Source organism: Orcinus orca, chromosome 16, assembly GCF_937001465.1.
Source record: "Orcinus orca chromosome 16, mOrcOrc1.1, whole genome shotgun sequence".
NCBI lineage: Eukaryota > Metazoa > Chordata > Mammalia > Artiodactyla > Delphinidae > Orcinus > Orcinus orca.
In genome coordinates, this window is record NC_064574.1 from 85,336,798 (window position 1) to 85,354,197 (window position 17,400).

The window sequence follows — 17,400 nt, forward strand, 5'->3', positions numbered from 1 at the left end:
TCACAATTCTTTCAGAAACGTCCATCCTCAAAGCCTTTATATTCGGTATATTATCTTTAAATTACCTTGCAAAATGCCCACTTATAAAATATATACCAAATGTTCTTTTTAATCACTTGAAGCTCCAAATGCAGAAACTGTTTGGCATTAGATAAATATCTTAAATGTGAAATAGGCACGAACACCTTGAAATAATGCTTAACTAATCACAAGGCAACTACTCTGCAGTAGATGCGTGAACCGCTAATTAGACAAAAGGAAATAAAACTGTCATGGTAGGATAAAAGGATAGAGAGAAATAAGCAGCAATTACTGTTTTATCGTCAGAGAAAGCAGCATCAAACACGGCTCAGTAAGAGGGAAAAACCCCACAGCTCTATGAGTAAATACGAGCGCTCATTAAATCAGTACTTGGCGCTAAACACAACTCAGGATGAAAATGACATCCCAGAAGTGCATTCAAAAAAGGAAAAAAAATACCATAAAGAGTATGTAAAGGTGCTTTAGTTAGGCTATGCGGCATATTAAAGAATAATATCACATGACAATTTTCTTAAACTGCCGAAAAATTTCCAAGCCAGTCTTCAAATAGCTGTTTATTAAGGATTGAGGTAGGTCTACTAGACCAGGTTAGTCCTTTCAAAGTTTAATTGGTACACTTAATATGGAAATGGTACCAACAAGTGTAATGAGATGTATTTTAAACTTTAAAGTTTGGAACAACTTACATTCTGTTGCTTGGAATAATCTTGTGCCCTTCTCTGAACCAAGTCACTTGAGGTCTGGGGCAGCTGGCGATGGGCAGTAAGTTGAGCACAGCTGCATGTCCTTGAGGGACCATCTCTCTCTGATCTGTATCCATGAAATTTCCCATATCTGCAAAGAAAAATCAGACCTTTTAAGTTTCAGAAAATTCTTTTTTGAGGGGGTGGGAGGTCAAAGATGGAAATAACTATATTTTATTGCAAAGTCACCAATGTTGCTATAATTAAGCAGTAAGACCAGAGGCGAGCAGTAATGCTGATGAGTGCAGACTGGGTGGTAAAGTGGAGCATAAGGCAAAGCCATGTGCCTCCAAAGTACCCACGAAGTGCGTGAATCAGCAGAACTTCATGGTCTTTGTGTCACTGCAATAATACAATGAAATGTTTGCAACCAATTTTAATATTGAAATAAATTGTGGAAAAGCATCCTCATGCCACATGAAGCATTTTCCCAGAAATGATAATAAAATGATTTCAGACATCCCCCAGCTCCCAGATCTCTCCAGCTGGTTCTACCCAGGCACCTGCCGCTGTCCTGCTCAGTTTCTCCTTTTCTTTGTTTCTGGGGTGAATGCTCCCTAAAAGATCTTTTGGGAGAAATATTTAACCATTGATTAATTTTTAGAGGGTTCTCCAAACCCCATACTACTGACTTAATTGGGGGCAGGTAGGTTTTGTTCCAGTCTTTGTGCTACTGGTTTACAACATTTAAAAAATGAGATCACAGGAAAAAAACCCCGGTCTTTAGAATGTGGGTATATGTGGCCAATTTTTAAATCAGTACCATTTGATAGTTTTTAAAAATTTCCATATTATGATTAGCTACAGATATATGTATACACATATTGATATGGCATATATACTACATTTTTGTCTGAACGCATATAAATTTGGAACAGTCCATAAAAGATCTCTATTATCAACGGATTTGTGATCCAGAAGAAATTATTGACTATGTTACAAGCAGTGTTTAATAGCCTAGGAAAAGATGAAACAAATGAAACAGATTAGGAAAATATGCACGGTTATTTTAAAATAAAGTGAAATTTGTTATCAAAGAGAAGGAGAAAAGAGATAAAATCTAGCGCTAGAGGTAAAGGATAGAAACAAGGATATTATATTAAACAATTTATTAAATATAATAAATTCTAAGCTTATTCAAATATGTTTGGGGTATTGACCTTAATTTTTTATTTATGAATTATGTTTTCAATTATTCAATCGAATAAAAGTTCTGAATTATTCTGAAGACAGGTTTAGTTGAGTGACTTCACCAACACAGTTCAGAAAAATGTAAGCCTCCCTAGTAATTAAAACTATAACTAAACATGTATAGCAACAGCACCTTACCCAGTCACTAGTAATTACCATAGAAAAGTAGAATAACTAGAAATTATTTTAATTTATACAGTAACACTGAAAACCACAAGCCTTAACTGGGGTCAAAATGACATATGAGAAAATAGTCATCATTGGTTCACACACCCCAATTTAGGAGCTTTTTAGAGTTCTCTAAATCTATTATAACATATTTATATGTAATTTAAAATTTCTTAACACTTCTTGCTTTCTTTTAAATGAAGAGACATTTTGGTAGTAAATTCAAAATATAATAAAGCCTACAGGCCATTTTAGATGGACCCTACCCATCACAGATTTTGGACTAGGAAAGTATTAAATGTTCTGCATCAGCCAACTTCCCTCTCCACATCCTCCTAAAGACTACACCAAAATTCAAGGCCCCTGCATTCTGATATCCCCTCCAGTTACTTTCAAAGGTTTCATTCTCCAAAATGGCCTGCCCAGTAGAGAATTAATTCACTACAGCATTAATACATGCTATCCACGTACTTTTTGTTGTGCAGCTGAAGGATTTCTAAACAAATCACTGGGAAGAATTGAATATGAATTGATAAAAATTTAACTAATTGGATTTAATCTTTTATTTTAAAAATATCTGAACCTGGATATGATAAAAGCTAAGAGCAGCTAACTCATAAAACAGAAGGCATCTTGCTCATTTTCTAAATCCTCAACAGAGCCTTATCTATTGAATTGAAAACAGTGGCATTTACCTCATTAGCCCCAGATCATCGTCAGACCAGCTGCATTAGCTATTTACTTCTCTCAATCGATTTTAGGAACTATACCATTCCAAATAGAACCCAAGATAGAAACTCGACTCCCACCGTGGTTAAAGTGGTTTTGCTTAGTGTTTTGTTATTTAACGTTTGTAGATCTTTTCAGTGGTCACGTACATGCGACTTGAACTTCTGATCTTCTCTGCAAGAGGGCTCCCATTCTGTTTCGAACCACACAGCGGTAAAACCCAGCATCCAGCCTCTGTAAAGATGGAATAACATACCTGCCAAACACCAAAAAGCAGTGTTAATGGTTCCGTACCTAGGCAGCCAGCCTTGGCATCTCATCTAGTATACTTTGGTATCTAGTACCAAAAATATTTAATCTTTGATAAACTAATATCTATGCAAGCTTTCCCTGATCTACACACTTACTGCAACTGCAATTGATTTGTGAGATTATTTACTTGCTATTTGTCTCTCCAACTAGACTGTAAATATCACATGAAGCTAGGTTCTGGAACTGTCTTGTTCACCACTGTACCCCTGTGCCATCACGTAGTATCAATAGATATCACTCAAAACTGCCTGAATAAGAACTGCTAAATAGCTAAAAATCATTCCAAGTAAACCAGACCTTTCAATGTTTTTTTTATAATTCTATCTCTCAGAATTTCTAAAAATTATTTCTAGAACTGGCAATGGTCTTCACATAATGTGTTGTGTCATTCTGCATCAAAGTTCAAACAATGCAGGATGAGACACAGGTGTCATTCAGGCAAAGCAAGCAGTGACATCAGGGCACAACTCCCCTCTCCAGTCCCCACAGCGAGCAGACATCTCCCAACACCATTTACACACTTTCCTTACTTCACATATGGCTTGACATTAACTTCTAAAACTTTTTTGATTGACTGGGAGGTTATTTCATTTGTATTTTCCATTCCTATGACTATAAGCAACCATCCCTCAAATCAATGCCTTTCTAAAAACGTCAGTAAATTTTATAGGGGGGACAAAGTAGCTAGAAGATACAGTTTCCATAAAAGCCCTGGCTTAGGTTTATGGTTAGTTTTACAATTCAGGATATTTTTAAATCCACGAACAAGCAGTAGGTACAACCGAGGACCACTTCATGTGAGTTCTGCAGCTCCGGAGCTCAAACCTTTTGTGCTACCTAGAAGAGTGCATTTAATTGGTTTCTAAGCCATATTCACCAAAAATCAAGAATAAGGGGCTTCCCTGGTGGCGCAGTGGTTGAGAATCTGCCTGCCAATGCAGGGGACACGGGTTCGAGCCCTGGTCTGGGAGGATCCCACATGCCGCGGAGCAACTGCGCCCGTGAGCCACAACTACTGAGCCTGCGTGTCTGGAGCCTGTGCTCCGCAACAGGAGAGGCCACGATAGTAAGAGGCCCGCGATGAAGAGTGGCCCCCACTTGCCGCAACTGGAGAAAGCCCTCGCACAAAACGAAGACCCAACACAGCAATCAATCAATCAATCAATCAATAAAAGACTAAGGCTTGATTTTCACACATGGGAGGGTGCCTATCCTAAGAAACAATAAGAGAGCTAAAACCCAATCAAATAGGAGCCTGCTTTCCAAAAAAAAGAGAAAACACAGTGATGCTATGCTTTCTAAAAACATGTTCTGATAATAGTTATCTTCAAGTTAAAAATATTTCCTCTTACAAAGTATAATCAGAGAAACCTAAAAAAAAAAAAAAAATCAGGTAAAAGGCACCAAGTATGGTATGCTTCATTTGCTCAGATCTCACACATACCTTAACATCACCTATATCCAACTAATCGCGCCTCTTTTTATTCAAGTATGTCCAATTAGTCAACTGGAAAAAGGAACTGATAGGCATAATTTTTAAATGAATGAAACATTTGGACAATACAGGTAATTCAGTATTAAGCAAATATTAATCAGAGCGTGTTTACCCTCTGATAACCATCGTGAGATCTTACGAGCAAGATTAATAAAATATTTTATGAAAAAATACTGCTGAGTCTCAGTCTTCAAAACTTTATTCTATTCTGAGGAATGGTTTATCTCAAACAAAAAATTAATTAGTGCAGACAATCAGGACAATACCAAACTGAACACAAAGAGTCAAAATGCCATTTATTTAAATTACAAATCAAGACTAGAAGGATGAGCAGCTTTGATTACACACTATGATTGTAATTAGGAGAGATTTTGAGATTAGGTTAAAACAATGTCAATAAAAGCTTTTGGAAAAGAAATAACACAAGTTATTGGAGTACATATTTGAAAAACTACAAGAGCAGTTTCATCATTGCAAGCTAACCACATTTATACGATTGTTATTCATTTCATTTTTCCTTTTTTGCAGTATCCTGAATAGATTTTATATTCTTTTTGTTTGTTTGTTTTGGTTTTTTTGTTTGTTTTGGTTTTGTGGTACGAGGGCCTCTCACTGCTGTGGCCTCTCCCGTTGCGGAGCACAGGCTCCGGATGTGCAGGCTCAGCGGCCATGGTGCACGGGCTCAGCCGCTCCACGGCATGTGGGATCTTCCCGGACCGGGGCACGAACCCGCGTCCCCTGCATCGGCAGGCGGACTCTCAACCACTGCGCCACCAGGGAAGCCCTAGATTTTATACTCTTATGAATTTCTATAGTAATCCTGTGTACTAATGCACAAAAACAGCACTGCTTTCAAACAACTGGGAGAAACAGATACAAAACTGAATATTAGGCATATGCTGTTTTGTACTGTCTCTTTAGTCTAATGTCTCACCAGGGAAAAAATATACAAAAAAGTGGCAAAGTACTCCACCTATTACAGGAATTCCTACACAAATTATGTTTACCCAACAGATGGGAATATTCACTGGAAGCCTATTGTTTATAAACACACATTTTTAAGCAGAGAAAGTTTCCTGGCTCCTTGTAAGTGTGATCAAATCCTAGCACCATATGCCACTCAAATATAGAAAATGCCTGCTCCTGTTTCAAATAAGCACAGCTGGGAATGTTTGTATTCACTGTTTCAAGGCAGAATCTACTAGACTAACAGAACCTTTTCCAGGGCTAGTTCATTATCAGGAAGAGCAAATTAAAGAAAATCAAACACAAAGTCACAACAAACCCCAGGGTTTAAACGCTCATTGCTGCTACGTAGGAGACTACCTCAGTTCCGAACTGCCACTCGGAATGGGCAACAAGAGCAACTCTAGAATTTCTCTAAGAAGCAGTTTTAGGTCCATTTCCGTCTGTGAACAATCGCTTGACTAGCCCTGCCTGGAGAGGATATCTGACATTTTTTGTGTGCCTGGGGTCTGCACCATGTTCTTATATTTGCAGGGTTCTCCACCATGAGTCCTGGTGGAGGCGGACCCCTACATCAGCAGGGCACAGGAATGAGACACCACAGGACCACTGCACACACGTGCGCTGGGCTTTCAGATCTGGGGCTGGTGATGCACAGGGGCAGGGCTAAAGGAGAATCTGTCCAACAGCAGCAGCGGTGGGGCGCCATGGAGCCCTGGACTGGGGAACGGTGCAAGTGTCCAGGGCCCATAGGGGCAGTGGCTCAAGCAGTGGCAACCAGGGTCCAGCAGTACCAGCAGCAGGACCCTGTGGGACTGGCTCTTGGGGCAACTTGGCTCTGATGGGCTCGCCTCCCTCTGGTCCTGCCCAATGTCCAGTCAGCCCAGTGACTGTAAGAGCAACCCAATGTCCAGGTGACAACTTCCTTTTTTGTTTCAACGAGAGAGGGCTTGTTTGGCTTGTCCTAGAACTCCCCAGAATGTAGCCAAAGTAACTTTGGTTGAAAAAGCTTCTGAAGTTACTAGGTACTCACCATGGTCACAGAAAAACCCAAATAACGCCTCACTGAATCATCTCTTTTTAAAAAATCATGGCTTCCCAGCTAACCACCAAGAATCATTAAGTGGTAAACAGTCCCCCCAAAACTGAGACTAATTAATCTTTTATAAGGAGTATTCCTGCCATGAGCCACTGAAATTTTAGAAAATGTCTGACAAAATACTATCTGCTTTGGAACAGTTACTGTTGAGCAGTTCTTCCCAACAAGAGTTAAATGCTCTAAGCACACAGGTCTACAGAGACCTGTCACAGTTCAGAATAACGAAACCACATCTTTGATATAGAAGAGAAAACCCATACTTCTCCCTCTAAGGTCAGTGGACATAACTCGATCCATGAGAAAGAATTTTCATACCCATTAAAATTAGATATAAGGTTTTATTCTTTTGAGGGGGGGGGGTCTACATTCATTTTATGCCACTCCAGACAAGACTATTCCCCACAGCTTTAATTTTTTAAAAATTAAAGTATGAAGATATCGATTCTGGTATGAAAGTATCTATTCTGCACGAAAATAAACAACCAAGTTCTATAATAAACTTTCATATCTTGGCCCAAAGCCCATTATTATCTTTAAAGTGAAAAAAGGTTTAAGAAAAAAAAAAATACAGAACTAAGCCCTTTATATCCTTCTTGGAACTAATTCCATCCTATTTTTGGAAACAAGATTACAAATAATTGTATTTTCAATTTTATTTTTATAAATTTCCTATATGAACATTTAAAATACAGCAACAGTCAAAAGTGGAATGAGTCCATAGCGGGCTTTTGCCACAAGCAAAGAGTGAAATGAAACATCCAGACTGAAACTTGTTAACAAAGAGACGGACACGTGTCCAGCTCACTAACAGGTCTTAGACGTTAAGCAAATTGACGGTTATGCTTTGAATCCTTTCCAAAGAGTTACAGTAATCAGTATGAAGTTAAAGTAAACAGCATAATAAAGATGCAAGTTAGCCGACAGGAACATCATACTCACAAAAGTCCTTTAATCTCTATTTCATTTACTTAAAATTCTGCATTAAGTTGAAAGAGGCAATAAACAGGTCCCTGCTGGGGATGGGCTAAGTAAGCATCTATGGAATCTGTCTGGGAATATAAATCTGGGGACTGTAAGCCCTCCAGGGATCAACTGCATGCTGGGTATCCACATACCAGGAATAACCACATTTAAATTTTATATTCACTTATAAACACCAATTCAAAATTTCTAGAGTTAACATTGAAAAGTTACTAAGAATCTTCTTCTGGGATTGTGGTTTATGTGATTTTCTCTAACAGTAACAATGTTTTGGGATCATTCATTCTTCCTCCATTCCTACCTTCTATTATCAAACCAGGGACAGTAAAGGAGAAATTCACATTTTGGTAAACATGGACACATGACCGGAACTAGTCTGTCAGATCTGTCGTTAGGAGAAAATGCTCTCTCAAGTCAGTAAGAATGGAGTTTCAGAAAATCTTTGTGAAAGACAGAGATTTTTTTTAGAGCTAAAAGTCCTTTATTCATCTCTGTTTACTTAATTCTTTATATTGCCAGGTTCTCTAGAGATATTAAAAAAAAAACATCTAGAACCGTTATATGAAGGGTTAAAATATGAGGGGAAATGTTAGTTTCTACACAGTCAAAATGATCCACACCAAAACACAATGGAACGAAGACCTAAGCTATTAAGTGTCGCAATATTAGCACAAGTGAATTAGAAACGTAAATGAAAAAGCTTTCACTTGTCTCGTGGAAGCACTTCTTGAAATCATGTTACAGACTTGTTTGGTCACTCTGGCTAAAGTTCTCCACTTAGAACCCACGATGATCCTGAGATGAATGACCCAAATGGAATCACTTCTTCAAATCCAAGTCATCTCCAGTAAGAACTTGTAAAATGTCAATGCTACTCTGCTTCAGAAATTCTCCGGAAACAATCATATCTGTTATGACCACATGGCGTTGAAAAGATGGTCAATTAAAATCAGAAACAAATACACAACTCTGTGGGAGAGAGATAAGCATTGGGACACACCATATTAATATTAGAGATCAAAATCGAACAAGAGAGCACAGAATCATACCACTTTAAGCCCTGGAAATCAATGTCAGATACTTTGACTAGGAATGAGATGAGAATAGTCCACACACTTTTACCTGCCAAAGTTTATCTTCCCCTTCCTTATAAACAAACAGACAAAGGACGGGATGCCTTAGGAATGAAACATTCATTTGTTAATTCCAGGGCTCCTAAATATAACCATGTGATATAGAAGAAAGGCCAAAATCAGGTTGAAAGCTTTACACCAAGTGCCCAACCATGCACATCTTGGGCACTAAGAAATAAGAAAGTTACCCCAAGCCTTAAGCACCCTGGGACTGTAAAGGGTTCTACTGGGTTGGGCTGGCGAAAAGGTTCATTTGGTCTTTTTTGCAAGATGGCTCTAGTAGCACTTAGTTGTCTTTAACTTCATTTGAAACAATTTTGTTAGACTGTATGTGACAGCTGTCATATCAGCATGCACTTTAAAAAAAGACATCAAAATTGGTGAATTTTTGTGTAGCCATTTTAATATTGAAGATAGAAGAAAAAAGCAACATTTTTGTCATATTGTGCTTTATTACTTCAAGAAAAGTAAAAATGCAACTGAAATGCAAAAAGATTTGTGCAGTGTATGGAGAAAGTGCTGTGACTGAGCGAACGTGTCAGAAGTGGTTTGCGAAGTTTCGTGCTGGAGATTTCTCGCTGGAAGATGCTCCACGGTCGGGTAGAGCAGATGAAGTTGATAGCAATCAAATTGAGACATTAATTGAGAACAATCAACGCTATACCATATAGGAGACAGCCGACATACTCAAAATATCCAAATCAAGCGCTGAAAATCATTTGCACCAGCTTGGTGATGTTAATCGCTTTGACGTTTGGGTTCCACATAAGTTAAGCGAAAAAAAACCTTCTTGACTGTATTTCCACATGTGATTCTCTACTTAAATGTAATGAAAACATTCCATTTTTAAAACAAATTGTGACGAGCGATGAAAAGTGGATACCGTACAATACTGTGGAATGGAAGAGATCGTGGGGCAAGCAAAATGAACCACCACCAACCACACCAAAGGCCGGTCTTCATTCGAAGTAGGTGATGTTGTATGTATGGTGGCATTGGAAGGGAGTCCTCTATTATGAGATCCTTCTGGAAAACCAAACGATTAATTCCAACAAGTACTGATCCCGATTAGACCAACTGAAAGCTGCACTTGACGAAAAGCGTCCAGAATCAGTCCACAGAAAACGCATAATCTTCCGTCAGGGTAACGCAAGGCTGCTAGTTTCTTTGATGACCAGGCGAAAACTGCCAAAGCTTGGCTGCGAAGTTCTGATTCATCTGCCGTACTCAGCAGACATTGCACCTTTGGATTTCCATTTATTTAGGTCTATTACAAAATTCTCTTAATGGAAAAAATTTCAATTCCCTGGAAGACTATAAAAGCACCTGGAACAGTTCTTTGCTCAAAAAGATAGAAAGTTTTGGGAAGATGGAATTATGAAGTTGCCTGAAAAACGGCAGAAGGTAGTGGAACAAATGCGTGAATACATTGTTCAATAAAGTTCTTGGTGAAAATGAAAAATGTGTCTTTTATTTTTACTTAAAAACTGAAGGCACTTTTTGGCCAACCCAATACTTAGTCAAAATGGGCAAGACTAGTTCATTTGAACCAAAATACAACCTGTTGTTGTTGTTGTGAGCTGGGCAGCTCCCAGAGGACAGGACCAATGAAGAGTGAACCAGGAGAAAAGAATGACTGTAAACAAGGTTAAGAAAACTGAAGGTCAACAACCTGGGGAACTCAGCCCTTTGTGGGAAGCTGTAGGTGGGAGTCGCACTCAGTTTGGCTGGTTGATGAAGAAACCAACTGGTTGCGTTTCACTTAAGAAAAGGGTTCTCAATTAAACGGACCTTTCCTGATGAGTAGGGGACTCAGCAGATTCAAAACGAAACAAAATAAAAAAACAGGTATAGGAGTCTAACTCATGGCTTAGTGATGAAGTTCTGTCTCAGGGTCTCAAGCCTAAAGGATATGGGCAAGGGATCAATCTGGGAAAGTCTGACATGGCAGTAATACTGAATTTTCAGACACATGAACATGGAATATCTGTCCATTTATTTAAGTCTTCTTTTATTTCCTTAGGCAACGCTTTAGTTTTTAGTGTAAAAATGTTGCAAATTTCATGTTAGATTTATCTCTAAGATTTTTGAAGATATTTTAAAAATATATAAGATATTTTTAATAAAACTTATAAATTTTAATAAATTGCAGATTATTCTTTCCTAGTATACAGAAATATAACAGATTTTTGTATGCTCATCTTGTATTTTGTAACACTGCTAAACACATAAATTTTAGCAGCTTTTTAAAGATAATATCACATTTTCTGCAATCATGTAACCCTCAGTAAAATACATTTTAACATCTTCTCTTACAATCTAGATGCTTTTTATTTCTTTTTCTTATTGCAGTGGCTAGTAACTCCATTATTGGGATCTGTTGTTGAGCTTCTTGCATTGATGAGTTTGTAGTTTTCATCAAATGTAAAAATTTTTCAGTATTATTTATTCAAATACTTTTCCACCCCTGCCTCCTTTGGGATTCCAGTTATACATATATTAGGCCATTTGACGTTGTCCTGTAATTCACTAATGGTCTTTTCATTGTGTTTGACTTCTTTTTCTTCCTATCTGCCTTTCATTTTGAAGAGTTATACTGCTATATTTTAAAGTTTACTCATATTTTCTTCTGCATGTCTAATCTGCTGCTAGTCCTATCCAATGTGTTTTTCATCTCAGACATTCTGATCACATGGAGTACAGTTATGACGTTTCAACGCACTTCTCTGCTAACCCTAACATCTGTGTCAGCTTTGGTTTGGTTTCAGTTGATTGATTTTTCTCATTTGGGTCACGCTTTCCTTCTTTACATGCCTGATAATCTCTGACTGGATTCTAGACATTGGAAATTTTGGTGCTGGATATTTCTGTATTCCTATAAATATTCCTGAGCTTCCTTCTCCAGTGCCGCAAAGATACCTGGAAATGGTCTGATGCTTTCTGGTCTTGCTTTTAAGATTTCTTAGGCAGGACCAGAGCTATATTCAGTCCAGGGTTAGTAACCCGCACTACAGACCCAGGACACTTCTGTTCCTTTGCCACTGTCCATGGCATATACCCCAGGTTTAAGACCACTGTTACAGATCACCCACATCACTACTTCTTTTTATGAGGAAAAACAGTATGGATTCTTTTGAAACCTCACTTCCTTCTTCCTGGGGCATACGAAACATGGTATCATTTAGTTTTTATGAGAACCCTCTAAGGTGGGTTTTATTATACCCATTTTACAGATGGGAAAAGTAAGATCAAACTGGTTAGATAACTTGTCCAAAGTCACACAGATAATAAGTTGAATAGAAGTATCTGAACTCAAGTCCTCTGCCATCGAAGCCCACTGCTCATAATGGTTCTCATTTCTAAGCTCACTTTTTTTTTGCTTTCTAATACCCCTTCTAACAAACCAAGCCCCATGTCATATCATGATAAAATAGAATTTAATAGAATGTATTAACTGATTGCTGGTGGGCCAGAAAATATGTTGTTCTACATACATTAGAGCCTTTTAATGCTCACACCACCACAAATGAGGTTTGATCACCCCCATTTTGCAGATACTGAAAGTGGGGCTAACAGGCTTCTTGCCCGAGGTCATACCGCTAACACTAACTGGTGATGAGCTCAGATTCAAACGTAGGTCTGTTTGATTTCCACAAGCTCTTAACTATTATGATAAATTGTTCTCACAACAGCAGATCCTCTGACAGTACAGGCCTAATGATGAAAGAGGAGGACACAAACTCCTCTGTCTAAACAGGGCAGGTGGATAATGGGACTGGGCAAAGCAAGCAGGGCACAAGGTGGGGACCAGAGAGTGCTGAGAACTGGGTATCCATGCCTGTACCCCAGGACAGCACTGCCAGCGCCAGCTTCTGTGTGGGGCTGCAAACCCAGGAAGCCATGCCTGCTGACTGTTCAAGAGGGACTGAAAAGCAGATTTTTATGTGAAATCTTACAAGTGTTAAATTCTGGCAATCAATTAAGAAATATCTACTGTGCATATATCCACATATATTTTTAAACTGATATTTTAAATACCCACACCATGTTCCAGGCAGGCTGAATGTGGTTCATGGACCACCATATTATAACTTCTGAGGTAAAGAGTGCATGGTGGGCTATGCCCCATGTTGAGAAGATCATTACTCTATATAAAATATCTCTAGAGACTTCCCTGGAGGTCCAGTGGTTAAGACTTTGCCCTTCCACTGCAGGGGGCATGGGTTCGATCCCTGGTTGGGGAACTAAGATCCCACATGCCACGCAGCCAAAAATAAATCAAGAGTGAAGATTATGTTTAAATAAATAAATAAAAATATCTCTAGACAGCCAATTCTCTTTCTTATTTCATTTAAATAAGAGCATGGTACTGCTGATTTCCGCTGATTTGGGGGCCTCTGGGACTGGTTTAGGCAGTTGCTAATTCTCCATCCCACTCAGAACTGGAGTATCCAGCATAATCCGCACATAGAACAGGAGGTGAAAAGATACAAAACTAGAAAAACATCAAGCACTGCAAGGAGGTAGGGCTGGGAAGCTGATCCTGATGCTTCCTGGGTGAAGCTGCACCTCAGATACAACCTGATCTCCAGTTTCCCCCATCTCCATCCTCTGTACTCAGTCCCCAGTACCTAGCACATGGCAGGTGTTCAATAAATATTCATTCTTCCTGCTCAGTGTAGACGCTGTACTCGTGTCCATCCTCCCATAGTTCCGTTTTTTCCCGCCCCAGCTCTGAAAGTTAGCCAGGAGGCATCTGTTGACTAATCAGAGCTCCAGAAGCTACGGCCTAAAGGTACCTGTTTAAGCATTCACGCTCCTCAGACAGGAACAATGCTGGCGGGAGGGAGAGCTGCCACAAGAAGTCAAATCTACCAGGCTAAAGCTGCTGCCTGCATTCCTCTGTAACTACAGCTTCTTCGGTCTGGTGATTTCACTACCGGGCTTACTGTCACAAATAGAACGACAGGCTTCCTAAGTGTGCATACAACCTGTATCAGAACAGTAAATCACATTCTGATTATATGTCCAAATCTATGCCTTTAATCCTTAACGCCTTACAAATTAAATCCAATATTTCCCCCAGCTTGCGCTATTATGGCCAATAGGCAAATATTCTAGACACATCAACCTGAAATAGAATCTTATTTTCAAGCAATCAATTACTTATATTCGCTGGTGTAGGTGGTGAGCTCACTGTCGTTGTGCATCCACTTGAATTCCAAGGGCCAGCTCCCTTCAGCAAGGCAAGTGAGAACGAGACGGTTCCCTTCCAGGTGAATCTGCGGAAGGCCCGGCTCTGTTTTAAAATATGGCACAACGTCATCTGAAATATTAAAGGAAAAAGAGAAAGAAAGGAAAAAAACTGAATGAAGTACACATGAAAATGTCATTCATCCAATTAATCAATCACTTGTTTAAACAGACCTAATTTTAAAAAGCAGAAACGATGGCTATTTGGCCCAATTAAGTAGCAAATTATCCTTGACCCCCTAGAAACCTGCAATACCCTAGACAATATTTCAAAAGGCTGAATGCTCTATGACAGCACCATGTGAAAGCACCTGACAAGTTCATCCAAGTTATTTCCACTTGTGATTAATACTTACTTACGGCATACTGGGCAATCTCTGCTGATGCAAGCCTTGGTTTTAACTAGGCATTATATTCTCAAAGTAACAATCAAGGGTATATACCTTGGCTCTAAAAGGAAAATATAACCTTCACTTAGTTATAAAAAAAAAAGGTAACTAGGATAAGCACATATACATATACATTAACACATACACATAAATGACATGCACCACAATCCAGCTTTCGTCTCACACACACACTGTCTCCTTCAGTGACACCCAGGGGGCTAGCACACTGGAAACCCACGTGTGTTCATACAGTGGAACAGCCTGCAGCAACAGGAACGAACCAACTATTGCTACACACAACACACAACACCACGGATGGAGACGTATGTGTAGTGAGAGAAGCCAGACAGGAAAAAATTAGAGCATATGCTTCCATGCAAAAGTTCAGAAAAGTTCAGAACCAGGCGAAACTAGTCTGTGGTGTTAGAGGTCAGTCAGGGTGAGCGTTGTTACCTCTGGGGGATGGGGATGGTGGCAGGTGTGTAACAGGGCAGCTCGTGGAGAGCACATCAAGACCCATTTCTCAACATGGTTACACGGGGCCATTCACTTTGTGAAAATTCATAGAAAATCATCCTGTACCTGACTTGTGCAATTTTTGTATGATGCTTCCTTAATTTTTAAAAAGTGTATGAACATAGGAGACTTATTTGCAGTTCTAGCTCTATCATTTTTCTAATAAAATCCCCAGGGTACACCCGCATAATCCGGTGTGTCTATCCTTCAGGCCTCCTACCCTCTCGACTCAGGAATGAACACTCCAGCACACTCTGCTTTTCACTCTTAAGCCAGGCTAAGCCCTTTCTCCCTGGTGGAGGGGGGGGGGGGGCGCTTGCCTGTGTTCCTCCTCCACCCCGAGTGCTCCTCCCCAGCTCCCTGCAAAAAGCTGATGCATTCCCATCCTTCAGGTTCACCAAGCTCCTCCCACCAACACGCCCTAGCAAACCGTGACTTATACCCAGTGGATTCCCATGCACGATCTCAATCACTTCTGAATTTCTAAACCAATGCCAGGAACAAAGTAGATACTGAATAAATATTCGTTCAATGAATAAATACAATAATAACAAAATTAACAGTAATAGCTAGTGTTCACTGAGTATCTACTATGCCGGAAACTGTTCCAAGTGCTTTATATGTATTACTTGATTTAATTTTCATGAAAGCCCTACAAAATAGATGCCATTATTATACCCATTTTACAAATGGGTAAAGAGAGGCATAGGGAAACTAACTTGTTCAAGGCCACCCAGACAGTATGTGGTACAATCATGATTTAAACCCCAGATAATCTGTTCCAGAATCCAGATATCCTATATATTATGACTCTAAATGTCACAGGTTTCTCAATAGAGAAATTTTCTTCTCAAGAGTCCCTATCTTAATGGGACTTCCCTGGTGGTCCAGTGGTTAAGACTTCACGCTCCCAATGCCGGGGGGCCGGGGTTTAATCCCAAGTCAGGGAACTAGATCCCGCATGTGGCAACGAAGATCCTGTGTGTTGCAACTAAGACCCAGCATAGAATGAATGAATCAATGAATGAATAAAAGAATCCTTATCCTAACTTCAAATTTTTGATAAATTTGTAGAATTACTAAACTGGACTTTTAAATTACTGTATTTTTCAAATTAATCATCAAATAGCATATTAACAGTGCCAAAATTGAGACTGTTTTTACATTAAATTGTACGTATAGCTGGTTTCTTCTGTACTGAATATATAGAATTTAAATATAGAGTTTATTTTGCCATTGTGCTGATCACTGCATTCCATAATTGGTACATTGGTAATGCAATGTTACCAGTCTCTTACTAGTATTTATCCAAAGAAATAAATGTTAACTTGTGTCTGTGAGTGTAGTAAGAGCCTGTAATAAGGAGATTTAACCACCTCAATGAGATGCCGGGCAGGAGCTGAGAGCGAAAAGATCAGTAGTTGTGGATACTCCAACATACCACGTGCAAAGGCCCTGCGGTGGTAGCAAACATGGCGAGTAACCTTGGAAAGCACAAAAGACTGAAACACCAGCAGTTCTGTAGGTTCAGAGAGAATGACTGGAAGCAGGGCCTCGCAGGCAAGGCAAACACAAGTCTTCTTTCCACATCATCCCTGTGTGATTTTCAATGGTGCCCACTTCACATTCAAAAGCGTTCTTCTCATGTGAATAATAAATTATATGACCACCCTATTTCTAGGCCTTGGTCAAAAGTACTGTCAGTATAATTACGATGATGATTAGCTATTAATATAAAAGGACGGCAGAAAGGCTTTGAAGGGGCCATGTAGTTAAACGTTCATTCTGGCTGCAACATGGAGAAGGAATTAAGAGGGGCCAGAGTAGTGGGAATAGACCAGTTAGGAGGTCACTGCAGTAACCCAAGGAAATGCTCTGAAAGGTGACAGTGGGTTGGATCAAGGTAAGAATAGTGACTGTGGTGGTGGAGACAGAAATGGATGGCTCTAAGACAAGATCTAGGGGGCAAAAAAGACTTAACGATGGACTGAATACGGGCGTAAAGGACTGAGAGGTTCAAGAAGGATTCTTAGATCTCTGACATGCACAACTTTCCGTTCAAGAAACACACCTTGATTCTGTTATCAGCATGGGGAATACAACAAGAATAAGACAGAGTTTCTGTCCCTTTAGAGGTTATAGTCTAAATCTGGCACAGGAATAGAAACGGTCAAGTGTCAGGTGCTGCGACCCTAACCCTAACACAAAGGCAGGAAGTAGTCACCCCCGTCCTACCCCAGAAGTTCCACCTGCTTCTGTCGCACATCACCTACTCTAAGTTACAATTCAAGTGCATTCTTAGGTTTTGATTGTCAACTGTGTGTCCAATTTCCCTTTTTGCTATGTGCTAAAATCACACACTCCCACGACCCACACAGTCTAA

The 17,400-nt window shown here is 39.5% G+C and overlaps 1 protein-coding gene across 1 annotated transcript in view; it reads right to left on the reverse strand.

Moving 5' to 3' along the window:
- Positions 1-17,400, reverse strand: part of SDK1 (sidekick cell adhesion molecule 1) — an 826,099-nt gene that overhangs the window by 518,455 nt on the left and 290,244 nt on the right. Inside the window, exons 2-4 of the mRNA XM_049699672.1 lie at positions 14,026-14,185; positions 3,023-3,129; positions 729-876 (exon numbers count right to left, since the gene is read on the reverse strand). Of these exons, the coding sequence (XP_049555629.1) occupies positions 729-876; positions 3,023-3,129; positions 14,026-14,185 (415 nt within the window). The remainder of the gene's footprint in view (positions 1-728; positions 877-3,022; positions 3,130-14,025; positions 14,186-17,400) is intronic.